At 39.9% G+C, this 24972-nt stretch overlaps 2 protein-coding genes and 1 long non-coding RNA gene across 9 annotated transcripts; 1 reads left to right on the top strand and 2 right to left on the bottom strand.

Annotated features, from left to right (window-relative positions):
• Window positions 1-2416: 2416 nt before the first annotated feature.
• LOC103706484 lies at window positions 2417-7599 on the bottom strand. Of its 6 annotated transcripts, XR_005512529.1 has the most exons (4): window positions 7323-7587; window positions 3374-3878; window positions 3091-3197; window positions 2417-2993 (listed from the first exon to the last, which is right to left on the bottom strand). It is a non-coding gene; the product is annotated as an uncharacterized LOC103706484 (long non-coding RNA). The 6 variants fall into 6 exon arrangements; XR_603979.4 differs by having other exon boundaries at window positions 2417-3878; window positions 7323-7450; window positions 7542-7599; XR_603980.4 differs by having other exon boundaries at window positions 2417-3878; window positions 7323-7440; window positions 7542-7594.
• A 1684-nt stretch (window positions 7600-9283) lies between these two features.
• Window positions 9284-16525, top strand: LOC103706483 (calmodulin-binding receptor-like cytoplasmic kinase 3). The gene is made up of 7 exons (XM_008790594.4): window positions 9284-10076; window positions 10532-10786; window positions 12497-12756; window positions 14796-14961; window positions 15037-15126; window positions 15573-15871; window positions 16077-16525. Exons 1-7 carry the CDS (start codon window positions 9761-9763, stop codon window positions 16284-16286), a joined length of 1596 nt encoding a protein of 531 aa, XP_008788816.1. The 5' UTR covers window positions 9284-9760; the 3' UTR covers window positions 16287-16525.
• Window positions 16526-18095: 1570 nt separating this feature from the next.
• On the bottom strand, window positions 18096-23656 carry LOC103706482 (putative chloride channel-like protein CLC-g). Of its 2 annotated transcripts, none has more exons than XM_008790593.4 (7): window positions 23342-23656; window positions 23040-23240; window positions 22762-22939; window positions 20796-21058; window positions 20192-20461; window positions 18687-19901; window positions 18096-18589 (listed from the first exon to the last, which is right to left on the bottom strand). In XM_008790593.4, exons 1-6 carry the CDS (start codon window positions 23518-23520, stop codon window positions 18719-18721), a joined length of 2274 nt encoding a protein of 757 aa, XP_008788815.2. In that variant the 5' UTR covers window positions 23521-23656; the 3' UTR covers window positions 18096-18589; window positions 18687-18718. The 2 variants fall into 2 exon arrangements, with proteins under 2 accessions (XP_008788815.2, XP_008788814.1); XM_008790592.4 differs by having other exon boundaries at window positions 18782-19901; window positions 23342-23651.
• Between the last annotated feature and the right edge of the window lie 1316 nt (window positions 23657-24972).

Below are 24972 nucleotides of genomic sequence, written 5' to 3'. Positions count from 1 at the left end.
TGCCAAAAAATAAAAATAAAAAAATCTATCCTCACGTAAAAGATGTAATTTGAAGCAGCATTCATGACGATTGTATCCATTTGATCTACATTGGCTAGAGATGGTTTCACCATGCGAAATGGCGATAGTGACATTTACTAGTGACGCATGACAGCAGGTTGTCTCATTGTCTTGGATAGCTCGCAATGATAGCTAAAAGGCTATCCACGTAGCATAAGAATAATAGATGTTGAGCTTAATTATATAATATGTTATACGTACCAATGTTATAATATCAATATGTTGGATGTTTGGTGCCACGTATCCCTTTAATGCAGTTTCAGCTATCCCAAAATTAGCCTTTCTAGAGAGACGCAAACTACGGGACCCAAGTAGTGATCAGCAATAGCATTAGACAAATAGCTAGGGACCACAATGGATCAGAAATCCTAAGTTTAAATAGTAAACTTTAGAAACATAACAGTTTGAATGAGAAAAGGAATGATTAATGAAGCAAAAAATGTTACTGCAATGATGCCGCTCAAAAAACAATATCAAGACCATAACTATTGAGTTTTAATTGTTATTACTTGCAAATAATTTAATTGCTATCTAATTCTATCATGAGCTATATACTGCTGTTTTTCCCCCAAGGAGAAAAAAAAAAAAAAAACGATATGTCGTGATTGGATTCTGCCAAAATAGTAGCATACCTTACTATCTCAAGCAGGTTTGGCTGCCGGTTTTCTCCTATTTAGTCAATGATTAGTACTCAAATTAGCCAAACAAAAATTCGAAAATGCTAGGATAATTATAACCATTCAACATTCCAAAAAATCAACTACTTTGGTTAACTTTATTTTATGTTTATGGACAAAGATAGAATTAGGGCCAAAAGTGGGCCCGAGACGGCCTGCAGCCCATCTAGCCGAGATGATTTCGAGTTGGGCCACAGGCCAGGCCCAACTAAGTTTAGACCAGGTTTGGGTTCAAATTTAGAGCCTGTATAATTTTCGGGCTTGACTTGGGTAGTTATGCCTAGCTTGAGCGCAAATTTAGGCCCCTGGACAGCCTGGTATGTGGCTCGAGATATAGCCCAATCCCTTAAACAATGTCTTTTTCGATCAGCTAGGGTTTTTTCCTAACATCTTCAAATGTTTGCCACTCTACCTCCATAGCTCTATGCCTCCACCAATTCACCACCTCAAGCAGCTGGTCATCGATTTATGCAAACGAAGACGAGATCCTATCTACATTCACCATCTTCGGTGGCCAAACGCCATTTATTGAGCATTCCATTATGATGTGGAATCTGATCCTAGCCTCTACCCGCCCCATAGCCTCCCCCACCACTGATCTCTCCATCTCTCACTTCCTTGTTGCACCCTACTTTACCCATGATCCCCTCCTCCCCATGGTGCCATGACTTCCACAACGATCTCGAGTCCGCCACTGCTACTGTTGCTGCTGCCACCAATCTAATCACTCTTTTTTGGGCTGAAACTCAAAGGCGTGCCCAATTGGGTTTCGGTCGAGCTCAACGTATATTTTTTAAAAAAATTCAGATATAAGCCTGGCTCGAAGCCAAGAAAAAAAAAATAGGCCGATTTTGAATAGGAGTATGCCCTAACCTATGCTCATTTCCATCTCTAGATAGAATAAAATCAACCATTGAAACTATTTTTTTTATCTTTTTCACACCTTATTCCAATAATAGTGAAAATATCAACTAAATAGTACACCTTTAGACAATGATAGCTGATTTGATGGCTGTCAACAATGCTTAACTCGACCTAGTCTTGTTTAGCAATTCATGTCCGCCATTCATTCTCTCCCCACCTTATCCTCTAATTATTAGATTTATCCTTTAATTATCAAACTTAAATCCCTCCATTATATTTGTACATGGTGGTTCATAGACTAATGATTGATGCGTGATCGTTCTAGCAAAAATGCATTATTGCATAAAGTCACTATTGTGGAATAGTGTATTGTTATTAGGGTATGACAAACAGATATAATGACTTGTAATTTAGTAATTCTACAGGGGACTTCTTTTGATTTTTGAATTACTTGGGACGCAACTACCATTTTAGAATATAGAAAAGATCCATAAACAAGGAGATGTATCTACGAGAGTTCTCCTAATAGCTGGTTGTTTCCTTTTTCATAGATTTTATGCATGTTTCCATCACTACATCTCCTTCTCAACATGAAAAACAAGGAGCTGCATGCAAGAAAACAATGAGTTTATATTGCACTGAATCTTCTACCACCTGCTTTCTACCATCATGGTGCATATCACATATTATGATTGGTTTTTTATTATTCAAAGCAGATGCATGCAGATTCTGTGACACAGATGTAGATGAAACCATACCAAAAAAAAAGAAAAAAAAAAAAAAAAAGAGGATGTAGATGAAACTAGAGCTGATCATGCGCAGAGAAAATGACAAATTTTAAATAGATCCAGCCCGAAGTCCAGGTTCAGGCCATGATCAACTCTAGATGGAACAATATATCCAAGTCGGTCGCATTCAAGAGCATGTCTAACATCACAAGCCAGTGTTGCCCTCTTCCATTCAGACGTTGAAATTAGGAAAATGATATAATTAAATAGAAGAAGGAAAAAGACACCAAGAGAATGGACCGTTTTATTTCCGACCCACATGCACATCATCCTTCTCCGACCCTCAGCTTGAAAGGGGCAAAGCTTGGGGCACGTTGGGCCGATGAAGTCCATTTAGAGAGAGAGAGAGAGAGAGAGAGAGAGAGAGTTGCTTTATCCAATTAGTGTCTATAGAAAAGATTTAAATACCCTCCAGAAAAGTAGATTAGTAGCATCGCCTAGTGTCAAAGCAGCACCCTGTGGCCTTACGCAATCAGCCGTGTATCCAAGGTAAGTGCAGCCAAATATAAGAGAAATAGCAGTCCCCTACTATTAGCAAGCAGCAATGAGAGCTGAAAGTGGTGAATGAGAACAGCTGCCTGCCCTTTGAAAAACAGCATATGCACTGATCACCACAGCCCAGTAGGGTTTGGATAAGCTTGAAATCTGAATCTTGATGGATACAGTAATCTGTGGATGTGCTTGAGCAGACAAATTCATACCTTGTAACATGAAGAACGCCCAAAGAGACAATTATGACATAAACCTTGAACACTCGCATCACCGGGACCCCAACACATATAAGCATAAGTGATGCAGATTAGATTTCCTGCGATGAAAGAACTGAAAAGTGATATAAACATAATAAAGCAAGAGAACTTCAGAGCAAACCAACCCAGTCCACTGCTTGATTTCCCTCCCGAAAAATATGGGACACATTAAAGGAAGTAAAGGAGTGTCTCCACATGGAAATATCTTGAAACGAAGGGGAATGCTTCATCCGACCTTCGGAACAAGAAGTAAGCCATGTAACGGCAACAGCTGAGTCTCCTTGCAACCAAACTTCTTGGGGGCGTTAAAATAACACATAAGTTTGTGAAGTCAAGCCAGGCACCTACAAGTTCTGCATACGGAACAGCAGAATGGGACAGCATTTTGCCTCCAGCGAGTAGCATGTCATCGTTTCGGAAGATAACCCTGCTGCGGCTTTATGCTCTCGTACCATGCCATCAAAATTTACCATTAGCACTCCAAAGGAGCCGGCGTCCAAGAAACAAAATTAGATATTGAACAAGGCTGATCGAACAGCTTAGGACTACCCCAGACCTTCGACGAAGAACCAACAGTGGTAGAATACCAATCTGGTCTTGTTGAAACATATCCTGGCTAAAGCATAGGCCGAGTCTTAGCAAGTCCTCTGGTGTACAGTGTTTATGCTGAAAGATACGTAGATTCCAAACGGTCCAAATAAGAGAAGCAATATAGGTTGTCGCTGCCTTGGCCTCCTTCCCTGCTATGGCATTAGAGGAAAGGGGGGTGAAAGCGGTATCAAAGCGAGACAACATAAGTCAATTCTCCTAGCTTAGAAAGCTAGAACTACTTCAGCAATAATAAATCCTAATCCATCAGTGCCGTAGATAAATGGGTCATTAGAAGGATTAAGAAATTGTAGCAAAGCTGGCAAAGGGGTTGGCTTAAAATCAGCGACCGCCACAGCCAATCGAGTCCAACAGCTTTCAGCAAAAGCACATGTCAACACAGAGTGCTGACAGTCCTCCACACAACCAGGACATAGATCACAGTCAGAAGACACATTAGACAATATTCCCCTGCAAATTAAAAGCTCTTTGCATGGAAGTTTGAGCCACTAAAGTTTCCAGCAAAAGCATTTAATTTGCTTAGGGACAATTAATTTCCAGATCCATGAGAATTCATTTGCTTCCAAAGAAGACCCCTTATTATAAAAAAACATGAGCAATATCTTTAGCAGAAATTGATTGAGATCTAGAAAAAGCCCGCCCGAGCTGATCAGACCATGCTCCATGCGCCAGGGGCAAAGACAAGATCAAGGTTATCATATCCACATAGCAATATCCAAGACAGTTGCGTGCAATCCCAACTATGTTCAGCAGTAATAAAATCAGCCACCGTAAATTGAGCAAGATCAAGTGAAGCTTCTGTAAATGAAGGCCAATGATTCAAGGGAAAAGTAATCCAAGGATCAGTCCAAACGTTAATTGATTGACTACTCCCTGTGAGCCACATAAATCGATACTGAATTTGTTTCCCCTGATTACAGATTTTGTGCCAAACAGATGAAGAATTTTTAGCCTTCCTATAAGAGGTCCAAGAGCCAGCAAACCGGTATTTGGAAGAGACTAATTGGGCCCACAATGAAGCAGGTTCAGTATTAAATTGGCAGCCAGCTTTACTAATAGAACTTGCTATGTAGTATGAATAGATTGAAGTCCTAGACCACTCGCTGCCTTAGGTGAACAATTTGTCTCCCAAGATAAAAAAATGCACACCCCTCCGATCTGATGAATGGCTACATAAGAAATCCCGAAATTCCTGTTCAATAGCATTAAGGACAGCTATGGGAATATGTGGACAAGACAGCATATATGGGAATGGATGAAAGTACAGACTGAAGAAGGGTTGCTCTCCCCGCGAAAGAGAGAGCTTTCTACTTCCACCCCGATACTTTGCCCAGTATATTATCCATAAGGAAATTGAAATCAGCAGAAGCAAGCTTTGTGCCAGCTACTGGGACCCCAAGATATTTCCAAACCCCCCGCCTTTTTATCATGCCCAAGAGAGAAGTAATTTGTTCTCTAACATTAGTTGATGTAGATGGACTAAAGATGATAAAAGATTTAGCCAAATTTACAACCTGACCAGCATAATGGCAGTAACTTCCAACGTAATTTGAGGCATAAAGCATCCCAGACCGAGGCTCTAGCGACTAGAACACAATCATTTGCAAAGAGAACATGGGATATAAGTGGTCCATTCGGTCGCGGTCTATATGCTCTAAGTAACTTAGCTTGTGTTGCTGCTTGCAACGAAATAGAAGGCATCTCCGAGCACAACATAAAAAGAAAATGAGATAATGGACATCCCTATCTTAGCCCACACACTGTAGGAAACCACGTTGTCGGCCTGCCATTGATAATTAAGGCAAACTCAGGATGTGAGATACAAGACTCAACCCATCGGATAAAGTTGTTATGAAATTGGAATTGCTTGAGGACTTTGATCAAGTAGTGCCACTATACACAATCATAAGACTTCACAATTTCAACCTTGACCATCATAAGACTCCGAGTACTGGATGCTCTATGAAGAGAATGCATAATTTCCTGTACTCCTAAGATATTTTCCATGATACTCCTACCCCCAACAAAAGCCCTTTGTGCTGATGAGATCAATCCAGGCATCAGTTGTTTTAATCTATTAACTATGATAGTGCCCCTTTGTGCACATGAAAGGATGCGCTTCAACAATAAACATACCTTATCTATTCTACAACATGGCCTCGTATGAAAAGTAATCTTAATGCAATCCCTGTTAGATGAAACCAGGTTTCTTGCTCATATTATTCTCCGTGAGATTCATCATTTCACATTGTGTACCCACCAAGCAAGTCGATGTCATCGTGTAATTTTCATTGCATGGTTTCTATCGTTTCAGGAGATTATTGCAGACGGATGGAACTATAGTTATATATGTTTAGTGAGATGTTATGAATGTCTTTAGGACATCACTATTCAGGTTCTGTTTGGATGCACTAGAACATCATGAGTTTCTGTTATTTAAAGTTTTTTCTTTTCCTTGAAATGCAAGGTATGAATATCTAAACCCGAGCAATTAGCTATGTAATGAAATTCATAGAATATCTGAAACCATGAAATCAAAATTTCATACTTTAAGCAAAACTTTCCAAGTTCAAGATCTTTACTCTTTCTGACTAGAAAACTTTGAAACAAGAAAGGATAAATCATGATTCTGAATATGAAACAAAAAAAAAATAATCCTAGAGGAGATTAAAGGTCCCATACTTTCTTAGTTCAAGTGAAAATTATTTACATATTTCAATATTTTAAGCAAAATGGTACTTTGAAATTGGATTCTTAAATTGTTGAAATTGCTGACCCTGCATGCTTGCTTACATGAATGACAAGTCATGGTTAAAAGGAACCATTGTTTGAGCTCATGAATGCTTTAAAAGGCCGCCAAATATGCTTTTAATTTCCACATTTTTCATTTACAGTACCTTTATTTCTTTATTTCTTTCTTTTCTTCTTTCTCTTTCCTTTTTCCTTCCCTTCCTTTCTTTCTTTTTCTTCTCCCTTCCTTTCTTCATTTTTCCTTTTTCCTTTTTCTTTATTCCATCGCATCGACTGAAAATTTAGGGTTGCTCCTATCGACAGCCAGAACCAAACGTCTTTCTAGGGTCACATTGTTCATTGTTCATTTCATCCAATCACCCCCACTCCCGACCTGTTATTCCCATGACACTGATATGCTATTAAGCATGCCCTGCACATCAGACAGCACGTAGAAGCACAAGGAAGTCCAATGACACATGCAACGCACAGAGACAACCAAAAAAAAAAAAAAAAAGGGAGAAAAAGTTATTATCTTGCTAGCATTACTCGTATCTATGCATCAACAGAAGCATTAACACAAAAAAAACTAAAACACCATCACTACTGCATGAAAGATTTCCAGTAAACTCCAAGAACCCAATTCTCTAAGAGAGTAGAATAAGCATTGATCACAAATGGAAAAAGAAGCGCCCTATCGTATTGCGAAAAAAGATGTCAAGAGAAATCCAAGAAACCAATTCTTGAACAAGAATCGAAAAGCCCTGCTCTATTGTAAAAAAAGATTTCAAGAAAAATCCAAGAACTTAATTCTTGAAAACAATCCCGAGGATTGAGACACGAACCTTTGGAATGGAGGCGATCTTTCCGCTTCCTGCCTCCCAAAGGCGATAAACATGTCGTAATTCTCCTGCGGATAAAGAACGGCAGTTCCGATCCAAGAATCCTTCAGTATTGAGGGTTCTGGTAGAAACTAGAAAGGGGGAGAAGTCATAACGAGGAGGAAAGAATAGATTGAGAGGAGCAAACGATCGAAAGAATTAAAGAATACGAAAGAAGAGAACCCGAACACGGCCGCCCTGCGCTCGAAGGCGGCGTTTCTTGGAGCGGGCAAATTGATGTATCCGTTCCGTGCGAGCAGGTTTGCCTATTTATAGGCGTAAATCGGCCAACTTATCGCCGACATACCGAGAACCGGTTCAATTGCCTGCCCCTGTTTGAACCGGACCGAGCCCACTTTTTGAGGGACTTGGTGCCATGCATACACATATTATACATCAACTTTGAAGATATTTTTTTCCCCTCAGTACAAACAAAGAAGTGTAACAAGGTAAAAGTAACAAGTAGATGCATGTTCCAATACTTACCATGCAAAAACTACTAGAGAAAACCTTATAAATCCAACCATTGCCGATAAATGCAACCCCTACCAAATCATCTGTCAATCTCTGGGCAAATCTGAAGGAAGATATGATCTTGCTGGAATAGAAGGTCCCATTGGAGAGGTCTCTTAGATAACCAATCAGAAGCCATATTCTTTTCCCGGAAAACACGAGAAACTGCACATGTTGGGAACAATTGTTTCCAGCTAAAAATCCTACGAGAAGATGGATTAGAAATCCAAGCAACCACTGTTGTAGAATCCCCTTGTGGGATGATTTCATGACCCTGGCTACTAGCATTGTGCTGCAGCTGCTAAACTCTGCAGAAGAGCCAGGAGATGAAGGAAGAAGCTTACCCTTGGCATGCAATGGGTTACCTGGACTATCTCTAATGACACATGCCGCAGCTGCAGATGAACGTTGAAATGCTACATCATAGTTGATCATCAACATCTCAAAGAGGGAGGCAGTCCAAAAAGTAACTTGTGATCGTTTATTTCGGCCGGCTCGCTCTAAAACTATTTTTGAATAGTTGTGGATGTAGATTTATGCTGATTTTGCTGGTTGTATGAGTCTAATACAGGAATCTAATAAAATATTCAGTTCGGTTCATCTAAATATGCTCTTAATATAAATCAATGGGATGTTATTTTGAGTAAAAATTATTTAGAAGTCAGTTTTTGTGAGGACCCGTGCGGGCGTGTGTTCAGTCCCGCATCGGTTATTCGCTGGATAGATCTTGGGTACCTATACAGGATCAAGGAATCCAAACAATACCTTCCGGTTAGCCATTTTGGGTAAGGTCCTGTGTTGTTACAAATGATATCAGAGCGAACCCGACCCTTAACTTATGTGAACTAGGGGACACTGCAGCACGGATCCATTGGGATTGACCATGGACCGATCGTGGTATTTGTGATTAGATTTGAATGGATTTGAATCCTTAGCCTGACGAGGACGTCAGGGCTTGAAGGGATGGAGTATGTGAGAACCTGTGCGGGCGTGTGTTTAGTCCCATATCGGTTATTCGCTGGGTAGATCTTGGGTACTTATATAAGATCAAAGAATCCAAACAATATCTTGCGGCTAGTCATTTTGGGTGAGCTCTTGGGTTGTTATAGTTATGCTCCGGAATCCATGACAATCGTCCCCCCAAGTTGCAAGTGAGCTGCAAAACCCATCGCGGTAATTAGCGCCAGCCGCCAGTCATAAAATAAGGAAGCTTAAATTTTTTTTTAAAAAAAACCAGGGTGCGAGTAACGAGGGCTTCCCCGTTTCCACGACGATGGTCAAATCCCTCTGCTGTTCCCAGCTGAGCTGGGCCTGCTCCTATGGTCCACGTAGGTCAGGCGATGTTAACGTCACACCCACTGCTCTATTAGCAGGTCATCTCCACGTGTTCTTGGACCGGGCGGGGTCTCTTGACTCCTCGCTTGTCCGTACCGGCCAGCCGCCGCTATCCAGGGTCAGGCATAAGAAGCGCCCTCGCTGTCCTGTTTGTCCTTCCACGAGCAGCCCTGAAAGCGTGTTGCCTACCAATCTTTCGATTTTTTCTGATTTTTTTTTCGATATTTGTGTATGGATTTTATCCATCCTGCCAATTTTTGGATGGGGCGAGTTTAATTCGGCCTTAGATTTAGATTTTTGGGAGGTTTCTATGCTGAAATTTGTCAAAAAAGGGGTGGAAAGAGGGGCTTTTTATTGTAAGTAGTTTGATCCTGGCACTATCGCCCTAGGGCGTTGGTTTTGTAGGAATTGCAGAAAGATCTCGAGAGCAAATTGTTCATTTTTACGTTTGAGTCATTTTTTGGTTCTCGGTGAAGTGGGATTCTTCCGATGTTCTCATTCCTGGCTAAAAAATGAGAGCTTTTGGAGGTGTCTGCGCTCGAATTTCTGAATAGATGGCTCGTTTTGTTCTGCCTCTGTTGATCCTGGTGCAATTGTCTTGGTCTTCGCTTTGTGGATCGGCGCCGACCCTCTCGACGGTTTGTGGATTTGATCATGTTGCCTACTCGAAGTCATCGGATGGTTATTACCTTTCAATTAATGGGCAGAGGATGGAGGACCCTGTTTTCATATGTGAAGTACTGGAATCCTACTTCAAGAGTGGGTGTTTGTTGTGTGACTCCCAGGTGGAATCATGGAGAAGAATTGGTGAGGAGTACTGTAATCAGGACTTCACTGTACCGGTCGGTGTGAAGTGCAATCCTAATTCTGGTAATTTCTTGTCAAATGGATAATTGGTACATTGGTGTCTTATGATTATTCTTACTGCTTTATAATGTAATGGGAATGTGATCTTTTGTTGGCCATGTTTTGAATATTTTCTGAATTGTCTACGTAAATCCATACCATTGGAAATGGATGAGAAGCAATAAAACCTGATTATTTGGATTCAATTATGTGATTTTGTTGGAAAAGTTATAATTTTCTTGTATTAGACTAAATTGTCTTGGATATCTTTTCCTCTAGCTAATTGTGTAAATAATGTTTCTGTTCCTTTTCTTTTGTTAACTTCACCTAGTTTTGTTGATCATCAGCATGTACAGATTGAGTCTTTCATAAGGGTTTCTTATTACATTTTAACTTATTTTGGTTATCTTCTAGCCTTGTAGAAACCAGTTGACCTGATTACATATGACGATTGCTTCTTTTGTTGTTGCTTATTGCAGTGGATTTACTTCGAAAGGCAGGGAGAAAAATTTTGCTGCAGTCATCAGCAAATGCTTCCAAGCTTGATCAGTTGACCAGCAAGAGTCAGTCACTGAAAGAGGAGCTAGATATTAAGTATTCTTCAGCATCGGACAGTTTTTCTCTGGCTGTACCAGGAATGTTCCTTCTTTGTTGTGCTTTTATGTGCCCTTGCTTTCGTGCAAAGAGGAGAGAAGCAATAGAACATAATGTTCTAGACAGACATCTGAATTCAAGTAAGTCAAATAGCATTTTGCCATTTAACACTGTCAGCTTTTCTAACATATGTGGTCAAGTTCTTTTGCTGGAAAATGCTTCTTTCTAGTAGCAAATCTACTAGATTTATGGTAGTTTTATCTTCTTGTTGGCTTGCATTTTGTTTTCATTGCAACTTACATGAAAATGGTAATTGAACTGATTCACATTAGTTTTATTCATATTTTTTCGAATGTTCCTTTTGTATATAAAGAAAGATATCCAAGGAAAAACAGAATATGTGCTTGAGTAGCTGAAAATTAACTGATACTGGGCCATATGCCTTATGTAGTGACTTTCCATCAAAAAGATAGCATGAGTTTTTTTATTATTTATTTGTTTTTGAGAAGAATAAGGCCAGTATGCGTTATGATCCATCTTCTTACTCTTTCTAGTGTGTGTATGTGTATGTTTGTGTGTGTGTGTGTGTGTGTGAGAGAGAGAGAGAGAGATTCAACTTCCATTATGATCTCTTTGCCATTTATGTTTTCTACAATCCGCTATTGGGTTTTCTTGTGGGATTCTCTTTAATTTTATGTTGCAAACATAGTGCAATTCTCTTGGGCTATGCTATATATGAAAGTCCACTCGGGCTATGCTTGGAAAAGGAGAGCTCAAAATTCTGGTGAAATTTCTTGTTTATGTTATTGAAATATCTATTTCACACTGTAACTTTTGTTGATACAGTAGAAAATTAGAAATTATCTCAATTCCCAATTAGTGCATGGATCTTGGTTGAACCAAATAATCTTTTATTTTGTTGTTATTTATATCATTCTATATATCGTCCACTATTTGTGCCTGTAGTTTAACTTGATTTGTGAAGAGAGATTTCTTGCCAGGGATAGGGTTTACAGATCCTTGAATGTAGGCAAATGGTATCATGGCTTGAATGCAATTGTGCAGGGAGGATCAATCATCCCAACAGCAATATCAGTGAGGGTGAAGGCAACATTGCCTTTGGTGAAAAGTATGATAGACATTTTCTGCAACAGGCTCTCAACAAGTTATTTCAAAGAAAATCTGAGAAAGTTATTTTTGTGGATTTGAATTTGTAAATAGTCCATGAAGAACATATTCATTTGTATATTCTACGGCTTTCATATTTATCTGCAGCATGACCTCTGTTACTTTCTCTAGCCTTTTCACCCTTATTTAGCCTTTCAAACCTTTATTTGGGTTCCTTAAGCCGATCCTTTTCTTGCATCAACCATGCTTTCTCTGCTCTGGCACATAAAATATATGCTTTATGGCTGATACTATGATTTTGTATCAAATAATACAAAAACATGTATCTGGAATTTGCATTGACATGTATATAGGACATCTTTCACTTCAAGTTTGTCTTACTAACAAGTCATCAAACAAAGTCATTCGTGTTTCCTCTGGTGTTTTGTTTTGTATAATGCAAGGGGAAATTGAATATGTGGAGAAAGTTGACAATTTAAACAAATTCTAGTAAGCAAGTCCAACAATGATGTCTTCCTTGATAGAATACGATATTTTTGTTACATGTTCATTCTCTTGTAAACTATTTTTACAGTTTGGTGGAATACCATAACCTCTATATTGCAGATAGCTTTATTTACCAATTGAAATTTACATTAACCCCTACAGCTTATGTTAATGGGATTGATCACTTGCAAACTCATTCAGAGTTGTATCCTAAACAATTTTATTTGTTGCTGCAGATTCAACTTCATCCGTAGAAGTAAGCTCAGCCTCTGAAAGGATCCCTGCAACTCCACTCAGAATACCTCCTAGCCCATCTCGATTCTCATTGTCTCCGCAATTGACTAGAATTGGTTCAGTACATCTCGGTATCAATCAGATTATCAAAGCTACTCGGAACTTCTCTCCTTCATTAAAGTTGGGCGAAGGAGGATTTGGAGCTGTGTACAGGGCTGTGCTGCCAGATGGTCAGGTTGTTGCTATTAAGCGAGCAAAGCAGGTAACTATTACCTGAACCGCGGATGCTTATAATTGCACATGTCTTATATGATTATGGCTCTTCTTGTAATTTAATTTATTTCCTTTACTTAGGCCTTGTCAATGACACGGAGTCATTGAGTTGCTCAGTGACATGTTCCAAAGAGATATTTGTTGTCATATGGAATAGCAACTCTACCTCAAACGATTCATAAACTTCAACATTTCTATGCAAAAGCTTTTGTAGTACGAAATATTTTTTCAAGCTATTGATTGAGTAACAATGTCCTGATGCTTAAAAAAAATATTCACTTTGTATGAAATATTAATGATTACTTAAGGTCTTGTCACCATAATGTTTTGGTCTTCATGTTACCAAATAGATTGTTTGCATTTGAAAGCTTATTGCAGTAGGAAAATCATAATACTTCTTCAATTATTCCCAATGACGGCATTATGTTTAAGTGGTAATGGAATTGGCCTTTGCCCTCCTAAGGTGCTGTGTTTTAAGCTATCTTGTTCAATGTCAGGAGATCCAAATAATAACAAATACTATGGTCACTAGACCATGAATTGGCAACGTGATGACCCTAGGAAAGGAGTTATCACTGGATTGCTGAGTCTTGGAAAGGAGATAATAGACAAAATTTTTTGACCTTGAACTAAACTATGTTATTGTGAATTCAAGTTCTTATGGAACAAAAAAAAAAAGATAACATGTAAAGCTTTGTGTAATTTAGTCCTAGTGGCTAAAACTTGAAGAGAACCCCTCTTTAGAATTCATTAAATATTGCCTAGAACATAATAAAGAAAAGAAGGAATGTTTTATCAAGGGCTATATAGGTTTGTAGATGTTAAAAAAAAAACATGGCAAAATATAATGTTTACTTGTACAGAGTTTTCATATGACCCTTTCAACTTAATAACTTTGCCATGCATGATCTTAATCACATGAAATCAAAGGTCTTACATTCTGTCACTATCAGGCTCTTCATACAAGTATAGCTCAAGGAACAGGGTGTCTTACTGCCTATGTAACTTTTGGTTGTTTTGCAATGGCAACTTGTCAGTTTATAAGTATTTACGCATGAGTTAATGCTGGAAAAACATTACCAATTTTCAATTACTGAATTGGATGAATGATAGTAACATTAAATATTAAATAAAGTCTTTTTATGTATGTCTATACCATGCATAGAAGTAATGAGGAAGAATTTAAGACATTCCTTATTAGGAACATACGAAAAAAAAAGTATACATAAAGACATGGAGGCAGATGAGTTTTGTTGTTTCTGACAAATTAAATGTCTTGACATAGTAACTTCGTGTTTCTTACTTTATTGTAAATAAAACTCAAACTAGGCAAACTAAGGTAGATGTTAGAGAAAATGGAAGTGGTAATGTTCATAGTACAAATACATTCTCTCAAAACCTGGTATATTCTCTCAAAACCTGTCTATGTGCCGGAAGCCTGGAACTTCGGATTATTTTGGGAAAACTTCTGTCTAGAAGAACAAATACATTCTATGCACAAAATGCTTTTGACAGAGTATATTAATGGTGATAAATGCACATTCGTGGGACTTTTTCCATGCACAATCCCTTTAGCTTTCTCCAGAGTATACATCTCACTGATGAGATGGACTTGAAGTTTGTAACTAATACAGATGAGAGAGTAGAATGAACCCAATAGTCCGATGACAATTCTGTGGATACCAGAAAAGTGGAGCCAGATGCATGGATATCCAAGCCTCCAGGGTAACAAAACATTTAGGTTGTAGACATGCTGGCCCAAAACGACATAAATTTCATCATGTCTGCATAATTTTCCTTAACAAATAGGTACATGGTCAAGAGAACTTGTGCTCACAGTTGCTCAAACCTGATTAATTTTTAAATATACTGCTGAAATACTGCTACAGGAACTGATTTGCAGCAATATTTCTTCACCTTCTCTTGATCTATAGGCTTATTTAACAATATAACAACTGAATCCGCGGGAAAGTTCTGTTTTTCCTTAGATATTATGTGGTTCGCTGTTGATGGTAGATTTTTGGACAGGAACAAATCCCAGCACTACGAGATGAATTTAGTAATGAAGTTGAACTGCTTGCGAAAGTCGAGCATAGAAACTTAGTCAGGTTACTTGGTTACACTGACAAAGGAAATGAACGCATTATCATTACGGAATATGTTCCAAATGGTACTCTCAGGGAGCATCTGGATGGTAAGTTGTATATTCTGTTACATACTTTATTGATTTCTTTATATGGAGCCTAAGTACATTTATTTCATTTGGCAGGTCATCATGGAAAGATTCTGGACTTCAACCAACGATTAGAAATAGCTATTGATGTTGCTCATGCCTTGACTTATCTCCATCTATATGCGGGTGGGGCTGAGAAAATTTCCCTTCAAAGTTTTCATATTGTCCAGCAAATAAATGTTTTATTTCATTTACTTACAGATATACTTCAGATTTTTGCCACTTGTTGATTGCAAGCATGTTAAAACATGACTTCAGCACCAATTTTATTCCTTTTGAAGTGTGAAGACATACTGTCTTAGTGATTTAGAATCTGCGATGTGGAAATCCTTATATATTTTCAAATCATTTTTTAGATTTGATAGAAAACAGTAGATGTCGCATCTAAGTTAGCAGAGGATTTTTAAATTTTTTGAAAATTGTCAACAAAATTTAATTTCCATCATCATCAACGTATCACCTGGTTCTTTGAGTTTAAACCAATATCTCATTGGTTTCTTATCCAAGTAATCGAGTCTCACCATGTGACCTGCTAATATGTTTCCTTCTGTGCTGAATGTGCTGTTTTGCAGAAAAGACGATAATTCACCGAGATGTGAAGTCATCTAACATTCTGCTGACAGAAAGCTATAGAGCCAAGGTGTCTGACTTTGGGTTTGCAAGAACTGGCCCAACGGACACAGAGCAGACTCACATATCGACCAAAGTGAAAGGAACAGCTGGGTACCTTGACCCGGAGTACCTGAGGACCTATCAACTCACACCCAAGAGCGATGTCTTTTCCTTTGGAATATTGCTCATAGAAATTTTCTCCGGAAGGCGTCCAGTAGAACTCAGGAGAGAAAAAGATGAAAGAATTACTGTCAGATGGGTGAGCATCAGCCTCTCTTCTCTTAGAAAATATCAATTGTTGTAGCTACCATTGTTCTTGAACTGCTTGATGTAAAAATTCTCACTCATAAGCACCTTACTTATAAGTGGAAGTATCTCATGTTAGAATTAGAAATATTTTGCACTCAGAAATGCTGCATTTATTTATTATTATTGTCTAAATCCATAGATTCCGGGTGTTGCAGGCTTTTAAGAAATATAATGAGGGCAACTTGAGAGACATTTTGGATCCTTTGATGGAGGAAGTGATAGATGAGCAGGTGCTTGGGAATATTCTCAGTTTGGCATTCGAGTGCGTTGCTCCTACGCGTGCTGATCGACCGGACATGAAAGAAGTTGGAGAACAGCTGTGGGAGATAAGAAAAGAAATTGGGAAGAGCCTCAGGAGAGCGTAAAGTAGGCGACCATCCCACCTCCGTTCTGCGGAGCATTGCAGAGGAAATCAGCTGTTTATATCTGTATTCCAGAGTAGGATGTCATTTTAAGAACTATTCAGCATTTAGTTTTCCATGTTCCCACAATCCTGGTATCGTTCACATTTTTTTTTGTTTGTTAAATTTTGTGCTTGACAGTGAGACACCAGAAAATAATACACTCATGGTATATTTCAGCAGTCGAAATCTTTGTTTTATGACATGGACAACCAAAGAGTTTATGCAAATTATTCAGAACCCATGTTTTTCAATATGCTATTAGCTTGTGTTGTAATTTTTGAACTCAATAACTTAGGTCCTGCACTAGATTTGAATCCTCTAGGTGGTATTCTGAGCGACCTCGAATGGAGGCCGATTCAGATATAATGCTAATCGGTGCCAATAGTATGCTTAGATTTGGGAACTCAGAAACATCTCTTGATGCTGGATACCGGATCACTATCACCATCTCTTGATGCAGGTGATTTGCACATGTATCTGTAATAATACCCTGATAAAAACATAGAAAATAACAAGTACAATTGTCAGAGAGGTTGAAGGGCATGCAAATGTTCAGCATTTGAGGAGTTTCCGGCAGTCAGTTGAGGAATTACCAATAGTACGAGCCTTTTGCATCATGTACATCTGCAAAGAAATTTAAAACATTGAGGTCTTAGTAGTCAGAACATGGATGAGCAAATGTTTTCAGGGTTTGTCCATTCATTTTATTAGTGACATTTGACACTGGATTTGGATCGTGAAGTCAAGTGTTTTAGTAGGTTCTAGTGCCAATCTCCTTCCATGCATCACAGCCAACTATTCTTATATTAGCCCTGATTGGTTGACATGTATTCTATACAGTTTAGGAGAGAGATGAGCAGATCTCCCTGACTTCAAGAAAATAAACTGATGCACAAAAGAGGTGTGATGCAGGGCTAGCAGGTGAAGATGCAAGTCGCCAAGATTGTTGCAGCACCCAGATTAAACTGCACCTCACATGGTGCTTATCAGGCAGGCGAGTAAAAGAAAATATTTTTCCTACATGCAGTAAGCAAAGGCTTAAAACTTGATTCCAAGCAGATTATTTCTTCTTTTCTTCTTTTGGATGGAGAATTAATTTGGATTTGGTCCTTCACATTAAGACCACTAAAACTTCTCTCGCAAATTTTTAAGACGCAATCTTTGTAAAATGGAATTTGATTGTGAGATCAGGGATATAACGGTGGAAAGACAAGAACACTGAAGGATTTGAGGAAGCTTTAGAGAACTGAATGGAGAAATAAAATATGCATAAAGCTAGTACCAAATGGACAGGGTATTGTTGCTATTCTTGATCGAGATAATTGAGGACAAGAAAGAAAACTATATTTTGTTTAATATGTGCCATTTATTTCATTCCAAATTAATATCTTCTACTTCAAATTATAATTATTAGACAAAGCCCAACTTTTCTATAGTGCTGGATTAATTATAATTCTTAAAAAACTGTGTTGACATATGGAGGAACCATTTTGCAGCGCGCATATGCGAGCCTATGCAGCCTTAATATATAGCAAGGTAAAACTGCTCTGTTAGAATTATTGGCCTCTGTCGAAGAATCAGAAATGCTGTTCCATGTCGACGGGCAACATCTTTGGTTATCCTACTCAATTCACCTTTGAAATTAATATGTTTTCAGGCTAAAAAAATCAAAAAGTAATCACCATCTTGTTATCAGTTATTCATGTTCATCAAAATATATCTGACTTCAGAAAGATGATGATGAACCTATCAGATATATGAGCAATTATCTGTATAAATAGCAATGCTGACTTATTTAATATATGAGAGCAAATTGTATCAATTATCATACAGCTTCAATGCAAAAAATTGAATGAAAGCATATTATACTGTGTTTATGGCACATGAAAATGGTTCAATTTTGACTCATACACCGGTGGCAAAGATGCAGAGAATTGGAGAATTTTTAACAAATTTGCAGCTCTCAGTTGCAGAACACAACGTCTGAACATGACCTTGCCATGTAAATCAAAATAGATATGATTCTGGTGTCTCCTCTCTTTCATCAGAATATGAAAAATTGAAGCCCCTCCTCTTCAGTTGGATCTGGTAGATCTCAGATGCTAGGTGCAAGCCCACATCAGAAAACCCCTGAAATATTTCTTCAAAGCAGGCACACTGATTCGCAATCTCTTCCATCTGCTCCTCATCAGGTAAGGATGCAATCCCAATATATGCTCAGGCATAAAATCATGTCTGGTCAGTATGCCCACTACTGGTGCCCTCTGCAGCAGATTACAAGTGAAACAAATCTAATCAAGTCTTCGATGGAAAACCAGATGTTAGAAATGCAAAACCGAATAAAAGATAACGAATTAATACCTAGTGGAAGCAGGTAAAACAATCAGTGTCATCTAGATACTAATATTAGCTGCAGACATACATAAAGAGCTTGAATTAAGGACAGTTTTCCTTACAGGAGAGGACTTTGGCACAACCAGGAGATGCCTTAAGCCGACTTCTCGGAACAGTATGAGAGCTTTGGCCAATGACATCGTCTCCACCACGGTATAGGGCGATGTGTTTGTGAATGGATGCAAATCGATGAACATCTCCATCTCTTCCGCAGTCAGTTCTATATCCTCGACGCGGTCGTGTTTGCCTGAGCTGCGCTTCGCAAAGTCATTAGCCATGAACATCTTCGATGCATCAGCACCGGAGCGCGAGCAAGTTGGCAGAAAATCCTTCTTCTTCAACAAAACTAGAAGGTGTGCCCGAAGGATTAGGCCAAACAGCACAGGAGAAGAGGAAAATGGAGGATCATCTATCACAGGGAAACCATGATGACCTGTAGTCCTTAAAGCATGGACTATGTTTCCAACTTTCTCCACGCCATTAAAGGTTTGCAAGGGACCGGTAACCACATCACTGACTGTGAGTTGCCTCATGTAAGGTTCTGCATGTCCTTCAAGATAAGGAAGGCCCTTCAATTTAAGAATCTGATCATAGATATTGGCATTGAAAGAGTCTGCCACTGTTTTGGATATCAGCAGAACCAGCATCACCAGAGGAAGCAATAAGAGATTGTTGGTAAGTTCAAGGATGATAACACACATGGACACAGTCATCCTCATTGTCCCACCTAGAAATGAAGCAGATCCAAGGATAGCAAAGAGGCCGTGGTCTAGATTTGAGCTCGAACCCGTCAGCATGCCGACGAAACGTCCATAGATGGCACCCGTCAAGATAATGGGCACAAAAAGACCAAAAGGAGCCACAACACCATAGCTTAAGATGCCAAGAATGTAGGAGGCAACAAAGAACAACAAGATTGATGTCCGGTGCAGCTCATCATTTGTGCCAGTAGTAAAGAGATTTCTTATAGCATCATCGTTGGTGTTAAAAATCAAGCCAGCCAGATCATTGTAGTGCATGGGAGGGCATCGAAACTGCTTATAATTGCCAGAGTGACCTATGGAAGGGCAATCTTTCTTAGGGCAAGGCCTGCAAGATGCAAGCCATGGTAACCCAAATAGACAACAAGATGTGAATATGGACACGGTGGCAGAAAGAAGCAACTTGTGGGCACAACCTTTCCTGAAGGAAAAACAAAATTTATGATTCACAACCAGAATGCAATATGGAGACCAATATAGATTCAAAAAAATGAAGTGGATGGCAGCAGATATAATTCGACGCATTATTTGACTGGAAGTGATTATAAATGAAAGTGAAGCATGGATTCTAAAGATCGCATTACAGAGATAATTCAATTGTCAATAAAACAGTTAGAATCTAAGAAAGAAACCATTGACAGAAAAATTGTTGCAGGTGTGGACAGGCTACAATAATGATAGAAAGGAATATAAGGTTAAAGCAATACTTACTCGTTAACAAGACTGTATATCCGAAGAACTTTCAGCATAAGGAAATTGTAGAGACTTCCCAGTATTCCTCCAATAACACCAAGAAGGATCACTGGAGGTAAGTCCGTAAGGTGATAGGTAATACTGTCCGAGGTAACATCAAACATTATTAGCCCACCCTTGCCAAACAAGCCACACTTTCCACTGTTACAAATGTTAATTAGCGTCTGAAGCACAACGGCAACTACAGCAGTTGTGAAGAATGCTCTCCAGATTAATGCACTTCTCCACCTGCGAGAGCAAGCAGCATGGAGAAAGATAAAAACAGTGTAAAAAAAACCATTGCCTGCAAGACCAACTACATTAAAAAGCATTCAATTAGCTGGAAAAGTGAGAGACTTTTTGAGTATCTGCTGATGCATCTGAACGGGATGAAAACTGATCTGCTGTTGTGGTAAAACCTAGGGAAAGTATTTAGTGATGATCTCAAACTTTCTCCAATCTACCTGTGGCTTCACTAGAACCTAAACTATTAGAAGTGGTTCATCTGGTGGAGAATAGTAAGAAATGGATATGGAATCATGAAGAAGACAAGTAAATGCAGTTAAAGCAGCTGAATCAGTACCATGATGACAGTGATTCAAGAGCGAATAGAACGCCACCAACAGGGGCACGGAAAGCAGCAGCAACTCCAGCAGCAGCCCCACAGGTTACAAGATCGCGTCTGTCTCGGTCGTTCTTGAAGTAGCGCAGCCATTTGCATGTCATGCGGAACCTACGAGACCCTCCATGTCCAAGTAAAGCTGCAATGCATGCACCGGTGTGTACCATGGGGCCTGCCTTTCCCACATGAAGGGATGATGAGACAGCAGTAATGCAGCCTAGAATCTGCGATACAAACCAGAGCATGGACGAGGCAAATTGTTTATCCATATATCATTTTAATTTACCTTCAAGCTGGGAAACGGATATCATGATCTCTTTAAGAATATTGATCATGGCTTGAAGCATGTAAAATAATGTGCTGATTCTACCAGGCTAAGTGATCGAGGATGGAAATAGAACATAAGATGATCGAGGATGAAAACAAATCACTGAGGTGTTAATGTTTTAGCAAAATATATGCATGCATTGCAATGAATGACAGGTATGTTGATGGAAATTAATCAAAAATCTGAAATTTTTTAGAAAATCATGTTTCAAAAATTAATATAAAAAAAAATATTTTAAAATTCTTGAAAATCTAAAAACTAGAAACAGTAGTGGACATGAGGTATGCTAGGGACTGTCCTAAAAGCAAATCGCCCTTCACGAAAATGCTCCCAAGGTACAATGGATCCGGGCTCTGTCTGAATACTGATGACTCCTTAATTGCCCGAAAAAATGGTGGTATTCGGATTGTAAAATAATGGAAAAACAATGTAAAAAGTGAGTTGGGGGGAGTTGAGTAGAATCATGTTTGAATTAAAATATATGTATGCATTAACATTATGATTGGGTTTATGTTTCTTGGTTTTTATGTTAATAGAACAAATGCAACAAGGGAAACTTTGAGAGAAACATCAAGAAAATTGGATTGGCATTCGGGTTTTTTTATCTCCCTTTCTGCTTTTATTCCAAAAGAATATATTGTCAAAGGGAACTCAAAATTATCAGAATCTGATTCAGTCTAATTGTTGCTACAACAAATATATATTGAAGATGGTCCAAACTATATGCTGCAAAGTAAAGGAAGCTGATATGCTTCTGGACTGACCATAGCCAATATGGCAGACTGGCTAATGAGATCTCGCTACGAAGCTTCTGATCAAATAGTCTAAACCCGCCACGTAGCCGATTTCAGAGGCATGCGGAAAGCTCCTCAAATTTCAAACTCTTTCTCCAACTGGCAAGAGCTCGGCTACGATAGCAAACGTCTTCATAATCGTATGACGAACGAGCGAAAGATATGTGGAATGAGATGCACGAGCAGAACACCCGTGTGTAATCTTCGAGATGCATGATCGGTGACCAAAAACGACAAATTTGCACGGCTGATTTTCTCGGCTATGAGTGCCTACCCTCACCTATATAAACCTAGAGGATCCTCGAGGTAAGTACTCTTAAACTCTTTTATTTTCTGGTGCTGCAACTCTACCGTTCTCACAACACTTCCACTATTTTCTAAGAATTTGTTTTACTTAAGCATCAGAGGATCTCCTTTGGACACTTTCTGCTAAGAGGATTTTCTTATCTCTGTTGTTTCAGGTTGGATCTAGCATCTGAGTGAAGGCCGAGCATGATCTCCACCATTCAACATCATTTTGGAAACGGCTGGTATTGGAGCTATCACTGTTCAAGCACGACAGCCACTGAACCATCATCTCGAAGATGGGTCATGATCTTCGGCCAGCTTTACGATCGGCCCAACCAGCCGACCATTCGAGCACTTCGATAGCTCAACCAGCCTGGTGTCTTGGCCGAGCTGATTCTCACCAGCAACAAAGCATTTTGTGATATACCCATCAACCTTAACACATGTGATTGTAATGCTATATTCCTTTTTTTATACATTATCAAAAAATTTAAACCAGTTAGCATAAAAATCTCACCTTGACGACGAGGGTACGCAGAGAGAAGATATCAGGAGCATCCACACCATTCAAATAAGCTTTCACCTCCGGTATTCCCGATCCCCCGGCAGCAGTCGAAATGTACGATGTAATCGTCGATGCAAACATTAGGAGAGCCAAATTCGAAGCCGCAAACATTCCGAACGCCAGCCAATACCTACATTTCACCCTCACCCAACAGAAGAAATACCACGAAACGAATTAAATACCCATTCAGACAGAATCAGAAAAGGCTGAGCTTTTTCCGGTCGGCTTGCCTGTTGGCGAGCATCAATTCGTAGAAGGCGACGAACTTGATTCCCGCGAGGTTCTCGATGGCGAGGTTGTTGAAGAAACCGACGGCGGCGGCGAGGATACCGATGAGAAAACAGAGTGTCCACTTGAGGAAGATGTACTGGAGGATGGCGGCCCGCCCGCGGCTCCTCCAATCTTGGTTGAATAGGTCACTCTCGATCATCCTAACCACAGAAAGATTAAATTTTTATCCCAAAAACACCATTCCCCAGAACAGAGGACGGAGAAATTAAAGAAGCAGAGAAGAGGTGATAAGTAGTAGTACTCGTAGTCGAGGCTCTCGATGGGGCAGGGGTTGGATCCGATGATGGCGATTTGGGAGGTGCTGTTGCGGGCGTGGCGGCGGAGATTGATGGAGTGGAGATGCCCCAAGAGCGGCTCCCTCAGCGCCTGCCTCTGCTCCTCCTCTTCGTCCCACTCCTCTCGGGGAGCCATGGCCGCCATGAGTGAGTGAGTGTGAGAGAGAGAGAGAGAGAGAGAGAGAGAGAGAGAGAGAGAGGAAATGGTGCTGGGGAGAGGAGTGGGAATGGAATCCGCGGGGAGGGGGAAGGAGGGAGGGAAGCGTTGCGTCGTTGGGGAACACGACGTTAACGGTCTCATGGAAACTCCGTTCCATATAAATTACAGTCGTTTCCGACTTCACGACTCACGACCGGTTATCCGTAACGGCAGATCATCGCGCACAATAACGGCGTTATCAATCCGACTCCAAGGCCCGTGGTTGGCTGATGAGAAGCTAACAGAAAACCACGTGTCTATTCCTGCTCCTCTGTACTTTTTTTTTTAATTCCTGAAAAAAAAAAAAAAACTCCGAGAGAAAGACGTGCAAGGTTGTCCTTACGTCCTTATCTGAAAGCTAATCATTTCAGTTTACACTTCCTGGCCCTGAGAACAGAACCACGAATTGAACCCATACAAACGAACCTAGAATTGAGAATGGTTTGGTGCGCTTCATTTACATGGGCCCCACCAATCTCTGAGTCACTTGGCTGAGTGCAAAGCGAATTTGGCCTCTGCATGTGGTCAGATGGAGACCACGAGGGCCCAGATCGACCTGAAATTTTTCGGAGCTCTCTCTGGCCCTCCATCGAAACAATTGACCAGTCTTGTCGTCGTCCTCGTCGGTGTCACTTTCTTGGGTGCCAGTTACGACACGAGGTGGGACACGAGCGGGTGGGTTGTGTCTGTTCGGGTTTCCTTCGGGCTCATCGTGGGTCCACCATCACCAAATAATTGGCTTTGCTGAGTCGGCTTAGCTATCACTCCTATCCAATTATTGGATTCTCCCCGACAAAATAATACACGTGGAAACTGTGATCTCGATGACTCGGCACTCCAACAATTATTTGGTGTTCACCGCTTCCCTTACTTCGATCTACGGCCGCTAGTCATAAATCAGAGTTCATATTTGGTGTTCCATTCGATCTCCAAAATTGGGCGTAGAAGGCTATAAATGGAGTGTATAAAAACTCCTGTACAAACTGGCTAGGAGAATTCTTGCCATCCCACGATGGATAGGTTGGTATGGACGGCCATTAGGCTATCAGCTGATGTGCAGGCGGCGATGGGTGAGTAAAGCTCGAGATGACTGGACGGCAGCTGGATTTGAAGGATGCGAATCCGCCATCGGATTGCTTTGTTCATCTGAAAGATGACCTGAGGATGCCTACCGACAAGAAGTGTATTGGCGATGAGGAAGATGGAGATCTCCCCATTATGCATGGATTGCCTAAAGGTGGACGAGATGATTAGTGTTGCCTTTGTGATTAGGGATCACGAGTCCAGACTGATTACGGCGGGAGGGTGTCTCTCATATGGTGCGAGTTTTGAAGGCTCGGTGCATCATCCTCGAGGAGGACACAATAGAGATAATTTAGTGGATTCTACAAGAGGGAT

Source organism: Phoenix dactylifera, chromosome 7, assembly GCF_009389715.1.
Source record: "Phoenix dactylifera cultivar Barhee BC4 chromosome 7, palm_55x_up_171113_PBpolish2nd_filt_p, whole genome shotgun sequence".
Classification (NCBI taxonomy): Eukaryota; Viridiplantae; Streptophyta; class Magnoliopsida; order Arecales; family Arecaceae; genus Phoenix; species Phoenix dactylifera.
The sequence above is the reverse complement of the archived record's forward strand: the minus strand, read 5'-3'. Positions and strand labels throughout refer to the sequence as shown.